This window comes from Kryptolebias marmoratus, linkage group LG15 (assembly GCF_001649575.2).
Source record: "Kryptolebias marmoratus isolate JLee-2015 linkage group LG15, ASM164957v2, whole genome shotgun sequence".
NCBI lineage: Eukaryota > Metazoa > Chordata > Actinopteri > Cyprinodontiformes > Rivulidae > Kryptolebias > Kryptolebias marmoratus.
In genome coordinates this window covers 11,918,262-11,939,575 of record NC_051444.1, presented here as the reverse complement: position 1 = coordinate 11,939,575, position 21,314 = coordinate 11,918,262, and the positions used below count along the sequence as shown (strand labels likewise).

The window sequence follows — 21,314 nt, the reverse complement described above, 5'->3', positions numbered from 1 at the left end:
AGAGGAGCTGTTCTCTCTGTCAGCCTGCAGGTTCTTAGCATACATACACATATATACACAAAATACTGTGAATGATTGCTGTGGCCCACCCAGGAGAAAGTCTTTACTTAAACACAGCCTAGTTTTACTCCCCCATCTGCTAAAATAAATCTGGGAACTGTACTATTGTGCAATATTAGACTTTATAAAATCCAGACTGCTTCTTTAAAGACTTTGTGAAAATCCTTTCATGTGTTTATTATATCATGTTTCCTGACTTTTTAATCATAATCCCCAAGGATATTATAATTTTTTCTTCTGATCAAAACTTGTTTGTTACAAAATTTCAGACAAACCACAATTTCTGCCTAAGAACCATTCAGTCCACCTAAAGTGACTTTCTCCATTTCAAACCTGTTCTTAGAGCTCACATCTCAGTGTATGTGTGTAACCAGGGACAGCAAGCTGACCATGTTGCTAAGGGAGTCGCTAGGCAACATGAACTGCCGGACCACCATGATTGCTCACATCTCGGCCTCACCCAGAGATTTCTCAGAATCCCTTTCCACCATCCAGATTGCTTCACGCGTCCTCCGCATGAAAAAGAAGAAAACTAAAGTGACTGTGGTGAGTTTGATGCTTCGTTAACATTTAGGAACAGCACTTTGCCAACAGATGAATTCGATGTGCTTAACGATGAAACATACCTTACAGTGCTCGTTGCTTTTATACTGACTGAATAATAATTAATTTTTAGAAAATCCTGAATGTCATTTAAACATTTAGACCCTGATCCTAGCCCGGAGCCAAAATGCCCTACTCCCTTCAACCCTGAGGAAACCCTAACCCTAGCCCTGGGCCAAAAGGCCCTACCCCCTTCAACCCCGAGGAAACCCTAACCCTAACCCTAGCACTGGGCTAAAATGTCCTACCCTCTTCAACCCTGTGGAAACCCTAACCCTAGCCCTGGGCCAAAAGGCCCTACCCCCTTCAACCCTGAGGAAACCCTAACCCTAGCCCTGGGCCAAAAGGTGCTAACCCCTTAAAATTAAACTGTTTGTTGAAGATGTAATCTGTTGAGTTGTTTACACAATCAGATGCATTTTATAATTTTGTCTCTTTTGTAAGTCCCTTCTCAAGCTTACTTTTTCAGAATTGTTAACCACAGCAGAAAAGAGCCAACTCAAGGCCTCAAAGCAGTAAAGGTTTTAATGAAGAAATCCAAACTTAAAATTAAGTGATTAACATAAGATTTGAATTGTTATCATAAATCTTTTTGTATCTGAAAATTGTCTGTTTAGAGGTTTTGTCAAATAACTTTCCCTTCACCATTAGTGTGATCACTTTCTTCTTGCAGCAATATACATCCAGCTCCTCTGGAGGAGAAAGCTCCTGCGAGGAGGGTCGCATGCGCCGTCCTACCCACCTGCGACCCTTCCATCACCGTGGCGACACTGACTCTGAACTGCCGCTGTTGCGATTGTCCAGCGACCCTGATGATTACTCCAGCAGCGAGCAGTCATGTGACACGGTGATCTACGTGGGCCCAAATGGGGCAGCGGTGTCAGACAAAGAGCTCACGGACAATGAGGGACCTCCAGAATTTGTTCCAATAATTCCAGCTTTGCTGCGAGGAAAAACGTCAGAGCAGCATCAAACACAGAGTCAAAGTCAAGGAACAAGAGTGCAGAACAAGGTCATTTGAATGTACATGTGCATTTGTGTTGTGACAATAGCATTATTTAGAATGTTTATTTTAAATAAGCACCAGATTACTTGTATCTCAGTGATTTGTCCGCCAATCTGCTTAGTCTCAGGCAGACGAACAGTCTGATGGTGCCTCCCAGCCGCTGTCGCAGCCCTCACAGTCATTGCTCGGTCAGCCGTTGGCCCCAGTCCCAGAGGAAGGAGCTGAATGCCTGAAGTGCAACACCTTTGCTGAGCTGCAGGAGAGACTGGACTGCATTGATGGCAGTGAGGAGGTGACGGGTGCTTTCTATTCATGTTCTTTGTTGTTTTAATGAAAAAGATAAACAACCAAAAAGGGGTACAATAAAGCCTGTTGTTGGTTTGATATTTTTTCTTTTGACAAGATGAGCATGATGTGTTGAAATGAAAAAAGAAGTATTTTGTATCTGTTTAACATTTTCTGTAAATGTCTGTGTAACCTTCGTCTTGTGGTCTGGCTTTTGTTTGTGGCAACAATTTTCTTTCCCTTTAAAGATGCGATCCATTTCATGTGTTTTTTTTCTGCTGATAGCACCTCAAGCAATCCATTCCTGTTTATCCCCCTCAACTGAAGTTGTCCCGAATAACAAAACACACTTATTTTGAAATAAAGGCAACACAGCATTCCTTTAGATGATAATCAGATCCAACTCTTCCAGTTATTGTCATGTGGAAATTGCAAGTTGCTCTTTTCTAGCAGTCCCTCTGTTCCTTTCTGCAGGTTTCAAAGTTTCCTTTTGAAGAAGTTCCAGCAAGCAAACAAAGTGCCAAAGAAGAGTCATGTCCTTCCTCAGCTGTTTTGTGCTCTGCTGCTGGCTCTGCAGCTGTAGTGGATACAGAAGCCAAAATAGGTAATTGTTTGAACAAGCTTATTCTTTATGCTTAATATTAATGTTACATCACAGTCCCCTACAGCAAATTTGCCACTTTATTTTTTTTACTTTGGAGAAATCTTATAAATTTACTTTTTTACTTAAACTTTTCAAGTCTATGTGGTTTCTTCAAGAAGTGAAACTATTCTCCTTCTTCTCAGTAGCAGTTGCATCCAGGAAGAGAAGCAATGACCAGCAGCTGCAGGAGATCAAGGAGGTGGTGGAGGAGGCAGAGCTGGCCCAGACAATGATCCACAGCCTGGCTCAGGTTGCTGGTTGCCCCATAGTGACCAGCTCCAGGAGTGTGACAGGAAGCAGCAGCATCACCTCTAACCCCCTGCACAGAGCCAAGAGCTTACATGACAGGTGAGGACAGGTGTTGTTCTATATTTAGCCTCAGCTCTTTGACATTCAAATGATGCAATCAGCCTTGGGGTAATAATTTACGCTAATTGCCTCCTTGTGCAGCCGTGAGAATCTGAATGCGGTTGGTAATATTGAGGGGAAGGGGCGCCCTCTGGGATCCCCTCGCCTCGGCATTGCAAGCCTGACCAAAACCTCAGAGTACAGGTGAAGCACACAAAAAATTATGTACAGTGCAATTTAAACATCTTCACAATGTTTTGTTTCAGTAGAAGAAAACAAAAGGTAAATTATATTTTTCATTATCACCCATTCCTGTTTTCCTTCTCAGGCCTCCTTCATCCCCATCTCAGAGGAGTAAGGTGTACACTCAGAAGGGTGTGATGCCGGCAACACCCCCTCAGTCCTCACACACTCTGGCTCAGGACAGCCAGACTACAGATGCTTTAACCTCAGACAGTAAGCACCTTTTCCTAATTATTCTTTACATGAGTAATAAAACATTCAAACATATTCTTTATGAAGCCAATTTCTTAAACCACCACTGCACTGACAGTTGCATGTCTTTTAAAACTTGGAAAGAAAAATTCATTAAAATGCTAAACGTGTATCTGTGACTCTGCAGACAGTTTGGCTGCAGACAGTGGCCGCTCCTCCACAGAGTCCCTGCTGTCCAGGACCTCTCCTGCAGGCATGAGTCCACAGGTCCAGGAGGCAACTCCTTCTCTCTCTGCCAGCCTGGGCTCAGCTGAGACGCTCTGCGATGATGACGTCCCACCAATACCTTTGGACACACTCAAGGATGGTGAGTGTTAATATGCCATTAACTCTCAAACTCTAAATCAAATATCTATCTTATACTCGAATGTTTAAGAATAATGGTAACTCTTTTTCTCACTCATCCACCTGTAGTAGCAGCAGGAGCAGGAGGAACTTTCTTACTTAGGCAAGATGAACTGGTGTACACTGTGGCCTCTGGAGGTGGGGAGGACGTGGTTACAGTTCTTATTGAAGCACACAGCTTGGCCTGTCGTCCAACAAGCATCATTAGCTTTAACAGTGACTGTGGCTCTGAAGCTGCACTCGCTTCAGACTCTCAACTCATCAGCATTGTTGGTACTACTGCTTCAGAAGGAACTATGGAAAATTATCACATTCCTCCAGGCCTTGCTACAGCCTCAGGGGTTAAAGAGGTAGTTGCCATGGCAGAGGTTAGTGTCGCAATCTGGCTTATGTAATGTTATGTTATGTAAATTTTTTAAAAGCAGATTAGCTACTTAAAGTGACACAATTAATACTTCACAGACAACATAACCAGATTGTTCATTGTGGTCTTAAATTTCTGAATGCCTGTCTGTACTGCTTTCTGTTGCAGGTGGCAATGGCCAAGCTGCGGATTGGTGAACCCTTAGCCACAGGGATGTCTAACTCCGGTTCAACTGTTTCCTCCTGGATGAGTGACCTTAGCATGGGCAGTGAGGCTGATCAATCTCTTCACAGCTTCAGCCAGTCTCAGAACCAGCAAGGAGAGGCGCTGGCTGATCCTGAGACGAGCCTTGGAGTTGAGGGTTGTGTTGGTTGTGAGAGTGGGACAAACTCAAGGAGAGGGAGTCTGGATGGAGAGCTAGTACTGTCAGAGAACATGTCTGCTAAAAGTACACCGAATAAAGATAAGTTGAGAAAACTGCCTCCTTCTATGGCTAAAACAAATATCCAAATCCTAGCAGGGCCTGGAAACCTTTCTCCTTTCAAGAATACAAAAAGTGTTCACCCATGTGTGGCTGTCAAACCCATGATTTTACAGGAGCCTACTATCCTCTCCTCACCAACAAAAACACAGTTTATGAAAGACTCCATCAAATCCAATTCAGTTGTTTTAGCTTCTATTTCCAGTGAGATGAGTTTTGAAGACCCCTGGTTGAAACGTGAAATGGAAGAAGGAATGTCCAAGGACCTTGTATGTGAAGTGAAGCCAGAAATAAGGGAGGTGCAGCCTTTAAAGAGCAACTCCGGAGAGAAAGTTGTAGGTGGGAATGAAGACCAGCAATGTTTCTGCACAGATGGTAAGAAACATGAGACATTGATTAAAAGTAAAACAATTCAAATATAAATTTCTTCAGATGTTTTTTTTTCTGTTAATCTTCTGTCACCAGGTGGGGATCATAGCAGCTCTGGTTCAGGAGGGGAGGTGGTGTCGTCTCCAGACTCCTTTAAGAGAGTGGTGGATGGTTGTGAAATGGTCACTGTTGTTACCCAAGGTGAATGTGTGACTGGTATCTACAACCCTGATATCCACCACACAGGTAGTCTTCCTCGCGGATGGCACCGCCTTAACTACCACGACGGTTTAGACAGTGGAATGGAGTACTGTAATCTTGGCGTCACCACTTCAACTCCTTGCAGTCCACGTGCCACCCTTGATCGACTTGGTTCAAGGGGAAAACAAAGCTTTTTCTCCCACAAGAAGGGTGGAATACCACCTCTTCCACCAGTGAGAAAATCCAGCCTTGACCAGCGTAACAGGGCAGCCAGCCCTCTCCACCTACCCAGCCACGGAGTCTCAACAGTGGGCAGCACAGCAGATAATGCGGGAACATCTGGAAGTGCTCCTGCAGGAATCAGCAGACAGCGTGGCTCCAGCATAGACAGCAGCAGACTTTTCAGTGCCAAGTTGGAACAACTAGCCAACCGAACAAACTCTCTGGGCCGAGCCAACAGCTTGCACAGTGGTTCACATCACTACGACTGCTTCTCCCTGGAGAGAGGCGAGAGCCTTAGAGGAGGAGGAGGGGGGAGGGGGGACACCACCATGCCCCGCACAGGACGTAGCCTCACTCGTGCTGGATCAGTGCCATCTCCTACCGGAAACCCGAGCAGCCCTAATTTCAGTGGAAGTACCAGTCCGAGCAGCGCACCGCAGTCACCAGCCAAGACCAGCAGCCAGTCAAAGATCTCAGCTGTCAGTAAGCTGTTAATGACCAGCAGTCCTAAAGCCAGGAGTCTTTCTGCTTCCAGCACCAAGACCCTGATCTTCTCTACCAAGTCTTTAAGCCAGACTACCAGCCGCAGCTCCAGCCTTCCACCTAATGGAAAGGTAAGAGGCAAAGCCTATTAACTGTATGAGAACACACCCTTAAACTGAAACCACATCACTGAGCTCATTCAAAACTAGATGTCATCCATTTAGCAATGATAGTGAGACTTTCCCGTTTTTAATCAACAGCTAAATACTATCTACACCCTTTACTTGTTTTTCATATACTCCAGAATTCAGTCCAGGGCCCACTGCAGCAGCAGGGACCTGCCCATGGATCATGGTCTACCCAGTCTCTGAGCCGCAGTCGAGGGGGAAGCCTCACAGCCAAACTTCCTCTGCGGGCTGTCAACAGCAGAATCTCAGAGCTCCTTCAGGGCAGTGCAGGATCTCGTTCTAGGAATCACGTCCAGGGAGGCGGCACAGATCGAGCGGAGACAAAAGATAATGGAGGGACGAGGTTTGCTACTTTCATTTATATGTTTTATTTACTTACTTGACTTAGCAAGACTGTACTAATGTTTTCTGGACACTTCAAAAATTCAAAGTGCAAAATCTGCTCAGGGTTTAGACATTTTGATGGTCATATGCTTTTCTTATTTATGGTTCTCAGTGGGGGTGGAGCAGGAGGCGACAGTGGGGGTGAGGAGAAGGCAGCTGTGGTGCAAACGCTGCCTTCTCCCTACAGCAAGATCACAGCCCCAAGAAAACCACACCGCTGCAGCAGTGGCCACGCAAGTGACAACAGGTACCAGCTCGAGTGCAGAGTCAAATGAAGCTCAGATCGTCCTAAAATTGTCTTCTTAAAAATTTGCATTTTGATTTTATCTTTAACTGTGATTTTTATTTTGACCCAAACAGCAGTGTACTGAGTGGTGAGCTGCCTCCTGCCATGGGGAAAACAGCCTTGTTTTACCACAGCGGAGGCAGCAGTGGCTATGAGAGCATGCTTAGAGACAGCAGTGAGAACACCGGAAGCACCTCTTCTGCCCAAGACTCCCTCAGCGAGCATAGTTCAGCCACCACCTCCTCCCGACGGAGCTCCAAGAGCAGCAAGAAGAGCAGGAGCAACACAGGTGAAAGAACCATCCATTTTCTTTACCCGCTTCTCCTCTCCGGGTCGCGGGGAGCTGGTGCCGACCTCCAGCACTCACTGTGCAAGAGGCAGGGGACACCCTGAACAGGTCACAAGTCCATCACAGGGCCAAAGACACAAACAACTATTCACGCTCTCACTCACACCTAGGGATAATTTAAGAGTCATCAATTAACTTAAAATGCATGTTTTTGGTCTGTGGGAGGAAAACGGAAAACCCGGAGTAAACCCACGTGTGCACAGGGAGAACATGCAGGTGAAAAATGTTCTATTATTAGATTTCTACCATCTAAAACCTCAAAACCTTTTCAGCCATTTAGGTAAACGTGGAGTTTTGATCTGAATCACTTTTAAACCAGATACACAAACTTGGTGCATTTAACACATTTTTTTCAGACTGTGTTCCAACATGAACAGCCTTCATTATATAAAATCACATATATTTATGCAAATAACCATCTGAGTAAAACACTTAAAATAGTGCATTCACTTTACCTACTGAGAACATGTTGAAACTGTTGTTTAAAAAAAGTGCTTTTAAATGGACCTATAGTCTAAGTAGAAGCTAGCTTGACTCATACATGAGAACTTCTCCCTGAATCTATAAACCAAGATCCCTCAGACTGCTGTCTACTGCAGGCAGGATGTAGTCTACTCAAAAGTACTGCATACATCCCCATTAAAAGAAAAAAAAAACATAAACTGCTCATTTGAGAAGAAAATCAGCAAAGACAAATCATTTGCCAAATCCAAAATAACGATAATTTTAACTCAATTTATTTCCAATGTCAATTATTTTTCAGTCAGTTTTAACAAACAAGCTTACCTGGAAAAGGGAAAGAATGATTCAATATTACGATGAGAAAGTCGGGCCTCTGTGAGGAAGATCCATTGGTGTAAAGCTTGATGAGAAAAACGTGACCAGACAGGCACTAAGTGACAAAAGCTGTGGCTGCAAGATGTGCCAGAAAGGTGACCTTAACCATCCATCTGTGAAATGGTAAAAGGGAATGTGCCGTTGTAGACAGTAATGAATTTATATTCATTGGAATTCAGCACAAAGAACTTCCTAATGTACCTGACAAATTACTTTCTACTGGTTAAGCACGGATATGGATATGTGCTTATAATCAGATTGGAAAGAGGCAGCTCTGCCTGCTGCGTGTCTGATTATTGATTTCAACAGGAATTAGCTTTTCACTCCAAATATATAAGCTTAGCATAAAATCGGCATTTACTCTCAATTTGCTTCATCCACAACAGACTCTGGGAATCAAAGAGCCGACACGCTCTCAAACTATCACAGTACGTCACAAAGGATGGTGACAGACTTAGCTCTGGTTTAAGAAAATTGAAGATCCCATAAACAGTTAAAAACCAATGTCCTACCATGTTGTTAATTACATCTCCAGCTGAGTCCCTCTTCGTGCCTCATTTCCATTTGATGTGATTCACTTGATTAAATTCTGTGATTTTTTTCTTCATCTGTTTCTCAGACTATCTCCTTTCTGCAGATCCTCAGTCTTTCTCTGTCCAGTGATATGTTGCGTCCTGATGAAATACAAATGTCTCTGCTTGACCTTTTTGAGCTGCACTGCACCCAAAAGAGAGCTGCAGCCTTATTAAAATCACCACTTTTCCCTATTCTCACACACACTTTGTCTGTCCGTTCTTCTGATAAGTCTCATTCTTGTCGACATGGCTGAAAATTTCTATGGAGAGTGTGCATGGGAGCGCTCCTTATCGGTGTATGTGTTCATCTGGTGTTTAACCTACAGTGCAGATAACGGATCTGCTGCAAGCTTTATTTCACCGTCTATCACTCACAGTATCTCTTTTTCTCTCACAGCTTCTGGACAGCACAATTGTTTTCTAATTTTCAATTTGATGTATATTATTGATTTATTTGTCTCCTTGTTGAGTCTTGGACTTTGCTTTTTTAGACAATATATTTTAGATTCCTAAATTGTTTTTATTTTCCCATAAAAATACACTTATTTTAAGATAAAACTAACTACAGTCATTATCCCTGTTTGGAGTTTAGACCACACAAAATGTTTTAGGAATCACCTATATAAATGTTCCAGATTTAATAACCACTAGTCACAACAAAGTGTAAGTGACTGTTAAAAATAAAAAAACTTGAATAGATACATCTTTGTGTAAGAATATATTAGGCATTATTCCATGAGCCAAACTCAGTGAGTAAAATTGAGTAATCAAGTAATTCGTTGTTGCATCAAAATATTTTTGTGTAACTGAAAACGCTTGTTGTGTGAAACACCAATTTTCAGGCCTTCAGCGTCGACGTCTCATCCCAGCTCTGACCTTGGACTCCTCTTCGTCGCCTTCTCAGCGTTCTTCGAAACAGGCCATCACGTCCTCTTCCTCATCCTCCTCCAGTCCAGGTGCATGCTGGGTAGATGGCCCACTGGGACCCCCTGCGTCCTCTAACCACCGCGGTGCAGCCACCGCAACAGAAACATTTGAGATCAAGGTGTATGAGATAGATGATGTTGAGCGACTGCAGAAGAGAAGAGACAAAGGAGGAAGTAAGGTAAGAGGAAGAGGAGGGGCATAAAATGATCCACCTAGGATGAATGCATGTGTAGACAGAGTTAAAACTGGTTCATTGCAAAGAGATGGAGGCCTATTGCCTACTGCATGCCAAAAAATTAATTAGATGAATAATTGTTAAGGGATGCAGTGAAAAGAAATATATGTTCTGCTAAAACCAGAGGAGGAAGCATGAGAAAAATAAGATGCTGGAACACAAAAGAACGGGTGATCATCTCAGTGAGAAGAGAAAAAAGAAGCAAGTAGTGTCTGAATGATTTTCAGACTGAACAAATATTAGCAACAGATTCTGTAAAAACAATGAGCCTTCTTCTCTCTTACTTTTTAGGTTTAATTTAAAGATAATTGTAAATTCTCAAGACTTTGCACTCCAAAGTACATTTATAAAATCATTGCAAATTAATGCATGGAGGAGATTTTTGGGGGTTTCAGTTGTTAAACCTCTGTGTATTTAAGGGGGAAAGCTTTGTGAGCTTTGGAATGGAGGAAGAGAACAAAGCAGGAAATATGGATTTTTCCTGCAGTGGTCTTAAGAAAGCCACTTAACCTCCAGCTGCTCCAGTGAAGCAGCCTTGTGTCCCGAAAACCTGACTGCGGTCCCACTGTGAATCGATGAGGGGCGAATGTTTGTAACTGTGTGAATGTTAAACACGCTGCTGCTGAAAGAGAGCCACATGCGCTTCACAACTGGTTCCTCTGGAAACATAAAGGTGAATAAAATCCTTTCTGTGTGTCGGCTCTCTCTGTGTGCATCCATCAGGAGGTGGTGTACGTCAGCGCCAAGCTTCGTCTGTTGGAGCACCGCCAGCAGCGAATCAGTGAAGTCAGAGCCAAGTACCAGTGTCTGAAGAGAGAACTGGAGCAAACCAAACAGCACTTGATGCTGGAGCCACACAAATGGACCACTGAGTGTAAGTGAAGCACATCAGGGAATGTGTGGAAGTGTGAGAGAAGAAGATAAAGAGCCAGCAACTGGTTAGAGAATGTGTTTTAAGGCAGTAACTTATTAAAAATGACTGTATTGGCCTAATCATTTATCAATTTGTGTAAATTCGAGGCCATAAAATACCCCTTTCTTTCTGGTTTTGCTTGTTGCTGACATGAACTACATGCTGCACATTTTTAACAAATCCAAACATGTTTTTTCTTCCTTTCCATCTGCATTCAGTTGAGTTGCAGCAGCACTACGATGTGGACTCAGTGGAGTATTTGGAAGCCCTGGAGACAGTCACAGACAAACTGGAGACCAGAGTCAACTTCTGCAAAGCCCATCTTATGATGATTACCTGCTTTGATGTATCCTCAAGACACCGGTAGATGATTTAAGTGATGAAGAGGAAGGGGTGGACACACAGTTGGAGTCAATTAGATGCCAATCTTTGGACCATTTGCAACAAATAAACAAATATATTGTGAAAACATCTTGTTAACAATTAGGTGATTGGAAATTTGGGAGAAAAAAAGGAAACATAGAAGAAATGACCCCCCTAATCACAATCCTCCAGATGTGAAACAGAGGGACAGATGGAGGTTTTTGGAAATAACAAACAATCACCAAGACAGATAGACTTGTACTCCAACTGGAGACAGACATTAAAAACATCTAATGATCCATCCAGTTTAAATGAGACATGGCTGCTCCAAAAGGCAGAAGGATGGTTACGCATAAAGAATTGTGCAAAAAAAGTGACAAGTGAGCAAATTCACAAACAAATAAAGATGCCTCAAAGACTGAGTTGAACATTAAGGAATGTACAGAGAAGAAACAAGAGGAAACCTGAACAAAAACGGACATTTTTAACACAAGGGTGAAAAAGGGAGAACAAATGTAACTTTTTAAAGAGCACTTTTCAGAGTTTTGACCATAAATGCAGCGTGCTCACCACAGAATAACACAGTTATTGTACTAACTCACTGAGGGAAAAACAAGTGGAGATGATTTAAATAAGTGCCTTGTGAACATTTTTAACAAAACCAAGACCAATCCTCTTTTTTCTCTGGTTTTTATGTACATGCGGTATGTATGGTGCTAGCATAGTAAAACACCCCAAAGTCAGCGTCCTTGGAATCTTTTTCATTTATCATCATTTTCCAAAATGTGATGTTTTCTTGTGGTTTAATGTTTGACAAAGTAAGAAATTCAATATTCCATGTTTCAGTGTATGATCTTTGGTACATTCATGAGAGATTTGTACTGAAACAAAGAACAACTAAAAGACCTGCAAGATGTAAAGCCCAGCACTAACAAAAACTAGCAAAAATGAACAAATATACATAATCTGTGTTAAAACAGAAAAACGTATCACGCTGGTTTGTCGTGTTTACTCCTAGACCTGTCTCACAAACAGACCACGTCTGAATTTCTACCATGTGAGGCACCCCCGCAGTTTATTTCCCCCTGATACAGACGTGATGACTTTTTCCTGTTCACAAAGCAAAGAAATGTCACAAAGAGTCACACAGGAGTGGAAGATCCCGCTCTGATCCGATTCGTGCATCCATCCACTGACAGACAGACTGTCCTTTACTTGTATCTGTGTCGTTCTGCTCCGATCTAAAAGAAACTGAATGATTTGTCAAAATGTGTGTGTTTTCTAATGCAGTTTCCATTTTTTAACTGGGTGCAATGGGACCATAATGAGACTATGTGGGATGGTTATTGACATAAATACAAAGAGACATTTTAAATTAAAATTTTGAGCAGGAAACTAATTCAAAATATGCACACAGATATATAATAATGTGTAAATTAATTTAAATCTTGTATTAAGAGAGCTAATGATTTAAATCAGGATGAATTTTATTTCAGGCATCAGGTAAAGGCTCTTTAAATAGCTCTAGGATTGCATCCTAGGACTATAAAGAAACAATATGTTAATAAAAGCCGACACAAAAATGGAAGAAAATTTATTAGGAATGAATAAAAACTAGCAGTTAAAAAAAGCATAGATCTCTGCCTGGTTCCATTTATTTTGGATGAACAGCAACACTTAAATTTGTTAATATTACTATCTATGGTGCTTGAGATGTTTATGATCTAAATGTTTGTACAAATATAAATATATGAAAGAGCCTGTTTCCCTCTAAGATACAAATAAGTACCCTTCATGTGCTTCTTCTACGTCACAGTCATCATCACTGTCCGCAAAAAACACCAACTTTTCCTCAGTTTGTCTTTGTCCTGCAAGCAGAAAGCCCTCTGTGAGATTCTGTTGATCTAAAAAGGAACAAACACCGACTTCAGGGTGGAAAATACACAACAATGACGGTATGATTTGTCAAAAGCGTCGTAAATTAGTTCGACTGCACTAATGGAAAAAGAAAATTGACTCTGTGTACTTTCTGTCCGTGTACGGCAGTTTAAACATATGAAAGGAAATCATTTTATGCTCTGCCTACTTGCAGGAAAAAAGCCATGATTTAAACTGGTGGAAAATTACCCCAGAAACAAGATGCTTTTGACAAACTGGACTCAGAAAGTGTTTTTTTTTTTTTTTTTAAAGCGGCAGGCAAAGCGGCTCGGTGACAACCTGCTCTAAACTCCACAGACCAACATGCAAGTCATGAATGAAAGTTTATTTATTTTTATTTATCTTCACCTTAAGATCTTAAAAAGTTACTATGCATTTTAGAACAATACCTGTACATAATTTGCTGAACTCATGTCATATTTAAATATATATTACTTTGTATACATATGTGCTCTTTTTTATTTCATATATGTGTGTTTTGTTTGTTGATTTTAATTTGCTCCTGTTGTTCCTTTTAGGGTCTCCTAAAACATTCACCCTCTGGTTAGTTACAGTCAGGTCCATTTGTGTGTGAACACAGGTTTTATAGCTTTGCTGCTGTTCACCACCACAGGGGACAGAAATTGAATAAATTAGGATCTGTTCAAGTTGTAAACTTTCAGCTTTAACTCAGGAAATTTAACAAAAAAAAAACTGCTTTGAAATGACAGTAATTCCTTTTACGCCATGTTTGTATTTTCACCAGTTTACAGATGAGCAGTTTCATGAAAAGATGTGTGCTTGTCTCCCCCATAGACAACCAAAATAAAGACGCACCGACGAAGAAAACTTTCCTCTCAACCTCTAACAAAGTCAGGAAGTCTCTTGAGCTTGTGGACGTATCATTGTCCAAGTCTTACAATCAAGAGATGCCTTCATGAATGTAAACAGGGAGGATTTATGTCCAATTACAAACCCACAAAGCACTTTTCATGCCGTGTAACAGAATGTAGCACAAAAACAGACAGACAGTACAATACAATAAACAATAAAAAAAACACAGAACATAAAAATGTCCGTTCTTGAAAAAGAAACAAGCACATTTTTGTTGAAGCCTTGAATTAAAGCTGGAAGTTTACATTAGTCCCAATGTTTAAAGATATTAATACATGTGAGCCTGACTGTAGATGGAAACCAGACAAACGGGCATCAGATGTAAGAAACAGACCAGAAACATTAAATGAAACGTTTGTATTCCTGAACAACAGCCTGACTTCAGGGTGAGCTAAAAGCCTGTACTTGTTTCCAGTGTTAAGATGCTATGTGGGAGGTTTCATCTCTGATATACCACTGCCAAATCTAGCGAGGTAGCACTTTATAATTCCAGCAATAACCTAAAGCCATCTGATAATTTGGTGTCTTTAATTAAAGCTAATACAGGAGTCCATGTGAACTAAGTGGTGTGTTTAAAGCCAAATTAGTCACCAAATACCATCTCTAATGTCAATTTATATAAAACACTTAGCTTTAAAATACATTTATGTACAGTACGTGCTGTTACATGTTTTGGAAAAGCATTTAATAATTATAACGTGCTATCTAAAAATCTGACACATAGCATCTTTAAGTTTTAAGGACTGTCAAGGTCAGACCACATTTACCCAAAACAGAGACGACTTGTGAAACAAATAAATAAATAAATCAAGATGACAGACTCTAAGCAGTTTATATTTGTTCGGAAAAGGTTATAAACTGCGGCAAATACACGTAATGAAAAAGCAAACAGACAATAATGCAGTGCAAATGAGGGAATATGCCATGCAATAATTTCAGCTGTATTTGTGTTCTCTTCCTTTTTTTTAACATTGTAGCGTTTCTGCTTTGTGGAATGTGGTCTGACATGTTGTGTCGATGGAAAACGATGGAGGGATGTAAATAAAGGAATGTATTGAAAGAGTTTAAAATGTGATTTTTTTTCCCCGCTGGGTCAGACATCGTTGCATCAGGCAATCTGTGTCAGCTCTGATGAAATAATCCCGTTTAGCGTTTAGACTCAAACACAGCAGAAATGATTTTTAAACGGTGGTTAAAGGGACACAAAAAGCTCATGAATAAGACATGGTCTGTACTTGGACCTTTACTATCCTCTAGCTTTGTGTCTAACACAACCAGAATAAAAATACAAGTGGAAAACTGTATGAAAAAAAGCAACGCAAGTAAAAAAAAGAGCAGATTTTATATATGTGGAGGAGAAAAAAATGAAGTTTGGAACAACTGAGCATGGGCTGAACACAAGATATAAAATGATTAAAGTTTGAAAATTCGTAGAGTTTCTGGAAATAAATTCAATTTGGCAAAATGAGGCAGAAGGAAAAATCCTCCGAGCCATTTTAACAAACATTATGCAGTCGTCCTCCACCACGACTCCTGTCTGATTTTAGCTGTCTGCTAAATCACTAAGGCCAACCTCAGGCAAGCACTATAATCACAAAATGAAGCTTAGGCTCCTGGGAAAGTTTCACTATTATTCATTTATAAAGCTATGTATAATTAATGAGACGGCAGTTAAAAGAATACTGAACAGAATCTAATAAGCTGTTGTATTGTCCATCTAATAGGTGGTGTTCACAAAAAACATCACCAAAATTACACTTCTTCCTCAGGAAAATTCCTTTTTTGTTGTTTTCATGATGATCTGTCCATCTCGGGCAGCAGACAGAGGCCATTTAAAAAGATTTCCACCAACAAAGCAGACAGTTTTATTAAAAAAGAAGGAGAAAAAAGCTCAGTCAGGTGTAATTATGTTCAGTTAGTCACAAGAGAGGCAGCTTTCCTTCACCTTCACAGTTTTTTAGTTAATTGCCTCAACTTGCTCAAAGAAAACCTGAAAGATGAAAACAGGAACATGATGGAGATTATAGGGCTACTTGGGATTTCTTTTTTTTATTAATGTAAAATGAGATTACACGTCTTTATTTAAAAAAAAAAATCGTGCAACGTCCTTTTTACTAAAGCTTTAAACACAGGAGTCAAATAGCTGGTATAAAATTAGTTGTTTCTTGGAGATTTTTAAATTTTCAAGAAACATGCAGTGCTTACAGTAAAACAAATCTATAATAAAGAACATTTGTTTTACCAGCAGTATGTGTGAATCTGAAAACAATATAAACAGCATAAAACACTAAGAAGCTTTTAATTTCTAATCGCTGTTGTAATTGAATCACAGTTTTTGCTCGAACTGAAGGTAGAGGAGGTATAAAAAGGACTAATGTGTTAGAAAGAGGAAAAAGTGTGTACAGGTGATGTGATCCAGCAGGAGAAATTCGAGGAGGGAGAGTGGAACTAAGGCGAAAATAGAAATGGGGGCAGAAAGGTGACGGAACAAATGTGTTTTTCTTTTAGCTTTCTAGAGAGGAAATGAGAAATGAGAAACCAGCAAATACTAAACTTGAATTAAAAGCATTTGGGGAGTACAAGCGAGAAAAAAAAAGACTGAGAGACAGAGATTTATACTGAGGTAGGAGTAAATTTAGTTTGATACGTTGTGTGAGGTGAGAGAAGAGAGAGGGAGAAGGTGAAAAACTGAGAGTACAGAAACTGATCCACGGAGGAGAAGAAAAGTAGGACGGAGAAAACGACTTCCAGCTGATTAGTCAATTAGTGTCATTCAGGCTTTGAAACAAATTTGCAAGTTAAGTGGTTCTAAACCATAAGTACATTACATAAGAAAAAACCTGCCAAAGTACAAAGTATGTTTTAAATATGTTTTAAGCTCAACACCACAAAACAAGTAAGAATTCAGAGCATAGGTGGAAGAACTGTTTTAACTCTATAACTGTGACACACACTCAGAATTGGGGTTTCCCTGGCGCAGGAAATGCTGTCATCAGTTTGCAAAATGGCTGATTTTTGGGATTAATGTGGGAAGTGTCCACGAGCGTGTGTGGGAACCTCATTTTTATCACAGACACACTCTGGTCTCACACACCAACAGAGAAACACACAAAAACGGGGATTAGCAGGGGAAGTGTGTGTGATGGATATACACACAGGGTGATGGATGTTTTGAAAACCAGCAAACACACACACACAGAGCCGTGGCCCTGAGATCCCTCATCAGGATGGAATCCACAGATTATTCTTGAGACAGGGGCCCACGAGGGGCCCCGCTCCCTCCGGGTCTCCCTCTCAGACAGAAGGGGGGAATAACAGGTTACAGATCAAACCCTAACAGCAGAAATATCACAGCCACAACGTCAGCCTGTCAAAACAAGCTGTCAGCAGCACTTACTTAGTCCCTAAAATATTGTGTATTTATGTTTTATGCTTTAGTGGAAAGCTTCACCGGAGACATGCTCTGAGATTCTCTGTGGCTCCAAAACTAGCCTCCCTGGGTGGGGTCCTGGAGCCGCTGCAGAGGTTGGGGTGGACGCCTGGAGAAAGTTTAAGCTTGGATTTCCTCGTTTGTGGTGCTTCACCAGCCCTCTGATGCATCTCTGTAAAATTGTACTTTATTCTTTTTATCCAACTGGTCCCACAAACTTTCCAGCTGCAGTTACTGATCGGATAACGCTCTACTTTTCTTTAACCACCTCAAAACTGGTTCACCACTGCCTTCCGTTTTCTGTAGCTGAGCCAGCTAAAAAGGTGGAAATGGATTCGTACCACAAAGCATTAAATACTGGTGACTTGTTCCACAACTTCTCTGGTTTTTATGGTCAAGGCTGATCAGACCTCTCTGTTCAGGATGGTTTAGGTTTGCACTTAGTATGAAATGTCTTTATAGCCAATTTGGACCTCAGAGGGAGTTTTTTTCTTTACTTGTTTGGATGTTGTGACAGGGCTTTGCATTACTATAAAATTTAACCTGCTGTTTTATTTAGAAATTCCTTTGCCTTCTTGTGTTGCCAAGTTCATCAGGACATTATAATTAGATATATATTTAATTTATATTTAAATATCTGTTGAGTTATTATTATCTGTCTGATAACCTGATAATCTTTGCTTTTGCACCATAGACTGCAGGTTTTATTTGGGCTGAGTTAATATGAAGAGCATCTGGATGTTAAATCCAACACTTGCAATAAAATCAGACCTTTTTGTACTTAAATAATAATGGCTCAATAAATAGCTCAAAATTCACTATGAACCAGCTTCCTGGTAAAGCGTACATTTTCATCTGAGCCCTAAAAAACAGGTGTAACACACAAAATTATAAATTATTATGAAATGATAACACTTAAAGTTAAGAGTGTGCACTTTATGCTCATATTTATTGTATGACTGCAAATAGAAAATGTAAAGTCAATAAGCTAAAAAAACATGTACAGTATACAATTTCTCTTTTTTATCAGTTTGATGTCTGTTTTAATGTTTGCCAGACGACTTGTGATCCGTCTCACAACGACACTCCTCCATCTTCATCTGCAGGTCAAAGGTCAGAGGGTGATCTTCACCATGAGTGATCTTCAAGATTTTAAAGGCCTGCAGAAGGAGCAGAAATTCTGTTCAAATCCTTTCCCTACTGAAACAATTACACTATTGTTAATATAGAAAATAAATCATCGTATAAGGCAAAGAAACCTCATAAACAGTTACTAAATAAACTATATGCAACTGATTAAATGTAAAAAGAAATGCTAATTACTGATTTATATCAAACATGTAAAAAGTAGACCTGTGTGAATGTGTCCAAAGCGTCGTCGGTGAACTCCAGGTAATGCTGCAGCTTTCCCACTCGCAGCAGCTGAACTCCATGAACAGGATGAGGATCAGGGTAGTGCCGCCTTTGGAAACAAGAAACAACATCATTCATTAACCATTTCTATATTCAGTTTCATTGTTTTCACTGCTTTCATTCTACTGTTGATGTTACCATCCTTGGACTATTTTCTTTCATTTTCTGATTACAGATATTTATGTTTTATTGTAAATGAGGCACAGCTCTGCCTCTACATCCACAGAGAGCAGAGATAGTTGTGTTGGTTAGCTGGGTCCATCCTTTCTCTGCAGGTCTTTATTCTTTTTTACTCCACTTTATGTCTGCTGTAAATCATAATCCTTCCTCTATGATCATCTTAGGTTTCCTTTTTGTTATAATTTAATATGCTTTAAATCTTATAGGAGTGCAGGAATGTTATCACTGTAAAGTGGACTGGCAAAACAAAAAAACTCTATTTTCTATCTCAAAATCTGTCAATGTTTTTAGCAGTTTGCCCAGTGACATGAACGCTCATGAGCACATCATCATTTATGGCTGAAGGTGCAAAGAAAAATAGGGTCAATATGAATCCGCTTCACCCTTTTTAACCGGGTTTATTTGTCAGATTTGAACGCTCCCCAGAAGCAGTTAAATGCTGATCGGTACACAGCTAATAATAACAGTTATAGAACACTTATAGAATAGGAACTTTCTTTGGATTTTAAAGATTCTCCATCATTTTAATTTAGAAAGGGACATCTGTTTTTTGTAAAATCAAATAAAATTAAAGTTAATTAACTTGTAGAGGCCACACCCGGGGTCGTTTGCAGCTCTACAGCTTCTCTGATAATTCATCAGAAAGATTTTCAGTCAGCTCATTCGTTCTCACCGTCAGGCTTAACTAAACCACCGACTGACAAGCTCACCAATTACAGAGGTGGCCTCCAGATCTGTGGTTAAAGATGCATTATTAAGAAGCGAGTTCAGAGACTAAACCAACAGCATTAGTGCGCCGTGAATGATAACAAGTTGCAATACTGATTTATTTATCAAACCAGCGATTAGGGCAACCACGACAAACAAATATGCACATCAAGTCCACATTCCAATTAGATTTCATTTCTTTGTATGTAGAAACAAAGAGCAATTAAAATTATTTAATTAGCTTGCTTTCTCCTGATTTTGCCTTTAATTTATTTTCCTGTAAGAGTGAAGTGAAGAGAAATACGGTCTCACTGTTGCATCGCTCTCGGCTATGAGGAAAGAAAAAAAAAAGAGGGAAGGAGAAAATTTAAATTTGTGGAAAATGCTGTATTTTCAGGCAAATGCAGTGGAACTAATGAGACACTCGTCTTGAGCAAAAACAATTCAAACCCTCTTGCTTTTTTCATGAGACAGAAACATGGATTGGCTTATTAGGGAAATAAATTAAGGAAAAACAACACAAAAACAGCAATTTACTTCACGTTTAACTCTTCAACAGAATCCCACAATGTTTGTATCGAGGAAAGAAAGTGAAAGTAATCTAACATTACATGGGAGGCAATCATGTCTACAAACTATTAGCACTTGAATAAAAGAGGGATGGTCTCTTCTAACACTAATGATCCTGTAGATTAGAATATCTAAGTACAGTTGAACTTTGTCCTCCAACTTTCACATCAATCCTCTGCAGAAATCTGTTGGTCTTCAGCAGATACCGGAGGAACAGCATCAAAATGATGCAGACTTTTAAAAAAAACTTTGTATCTTATCAGCAAACCAACAAATTCTCAAAAACTGACATTGTGAGTGCACTTGGGTGGCCTTCTGAGAGCCTCGATGATGCAGAAATCTTGTGCAGAAAATTAATTTCCATAATTCTGCTGAATTTTAATGCACAATTGTACATCCAGAGAGATGATCTTTGCTTATTTATTCTGGAGAACAAAACAAAAGGCTGTAATGTTAAGAAGGAGGTTTTAGAAACTTTTATGGCTGCCAGACAAAAAAGAACTGTCCAGAATGTCAAAATGTCTACACACTGTAAATCAGGGAGGAAAAAAAAAACTAAGGTGCAAAATCCATCCAGAGGTTTTCTTGAACTTCATAAATGCAAAGCATACTCTTACATCAGCCCCTGCTCACAAATGCATGCACATGGCTTCATATATTCATGAATGTGTGTAGGAACATATCTGTAAAAGTAAAATATGTGCAGCATGGAGGCGTTCAATAAGCCTGTCTTGCAGCGCCCTGCAGCAGGTGTGTAATATTTGCAGGAATAACCTCGCTACGCGTGACAAACTGGGGAAACCGAGAAAGGTGCTGCAGAGCGAGTGAAAGAAGAAAGGAATAGTGAATGAGAGGAAGGACAGGAGAAAGAGAGACACGGAGAACTCCTGCAGCTATCTGTCTTCTTTGCCATCTGAGGAGCCCAGAGGAAAACAGGAGATGAATATGTAGGATCCTCCTCCCACTCTTACTTTTTCTCCTCAATCTTGTCTCTCTGTCAAGTTAATTGTTTTTCTTACATTGTTGTCTCCTCTGCCTGCCAACACATTGCATAGTGCGGTCCTCCTGCCATTCATCTGGAATTGTGTCCCTCTTTCTTTGTGAGCCTTTTACATTCCTTATTTTAATTTCTCCCAAATCTACATTTCATCAGGTCTTTTCTGTGACTCGGGTTTCTCACTCCAAACCAACTCCTCTAAACCTGACTTCACCGCTGTGGATCAGTGGTTAATGCAGTCAT

At 40.3% G+C, this 21,314-nt stretch overlaps 2 protein-coding genes across 3 annotated transcripts in view; one reads left to right on the top strand and one right to left on the bottom strand.

The window, feature by feature from the left end:
• Window positions 1-14,835, top strand: part of kif26ba (kinesin family member 26Ba) — a 71,925-nt gene extending 57,090 nt beyond the window's left edge. The window contains exons 12-28 of one of the 2 annotated variants that reach the window (XM_017418751.3): window positions 435-606; window positions 1,337-1,675; window positions 1,791-1,961; window positions 2,429-2,558; window positions 2,744-2,945; window positions 3,048-3,149; window positions 3,274-3,401; window positions 3,568-3,747; window positions 3,855-4,153; window positions 4,318-5,005; window positions 5,096-6,036; window positions 6,210-6,436; window positions 6,590-6,724; window positions 6,838-7,052; window positions 9,367-9,629; window positions 10,410-10,560; window positions 10,818-14,835. In XM_017418751.3, coding sequence (XP_017274240.1) covers window positions 435-606; window positions 1,337-1,675; window positions 1,791-1,961; window positions 2,429-2,558; window positions 2,744-2,945; window positions 3,048-3,149; window positions 3,274-3,401; window positions 3,568-3,747; window positions 3,855-4,153; window positions 4,318-5,005; window positions 5,096-6,036; window positions 6,210-6,436; window positions 6,590-6,724; window positions 6,838-7,052; window positions 9,367-9,629; window positions 10,410-10,560; window positions 10,818-10,966 — 4,492 coding nt within the window. In that variant the 3' untranslated portion in view covers window positions 10,967-14,835. Of the gene's footprint in view, window positions 1-434; window positions 607-1,336; window positions 1,676-1,790; window positions 1,962-2,428; window positions 2,559-2,740; window positions 2,946-3,047; window positions 3,150-3,273; window positions 3,402-3,567; window positions 3,748-3,854; window positions 4,154-4,317; window positions 5,006-5,095; window positions 6,037-6,209; window positions 6,437-6,589; window positions 6,725-6,837; window positions 7,053-9,366; window positions 9,630-10,409; window positions 10,561-10,817 lie in introns of both variants that reach the window. The other variant, XM_017418750.3, reaches the window with a different exon arrangement.
• A 3,298-nt stretch (window positions 14,836-18,133) lies between these two features.
• smyd3 (SET and MYND domain containing 3) overlaps window positions 18,134-21,314 on the bottom strand; it is a 49,016-nt gene continuing 45,835 nt past the window's right edge. The window contains exons 11-12 of the mRNA XM_017418649.3: window positions 18,557-18,665; window positions 18,134-18,363 (exon numbers count right to left, since the gene is read on the bottom strand). Coding sequence (XP_017274138.1) covers window positions 18,247-18,363; window positions 18,557-18,665 — 226 coding nt within the window. The 3' untranslated portion in view covers window positions 18,134-18,246. The remainder of the gene's footprint in view (window positions 18,364-18,556; window positions 18,666-21,314) is intronic.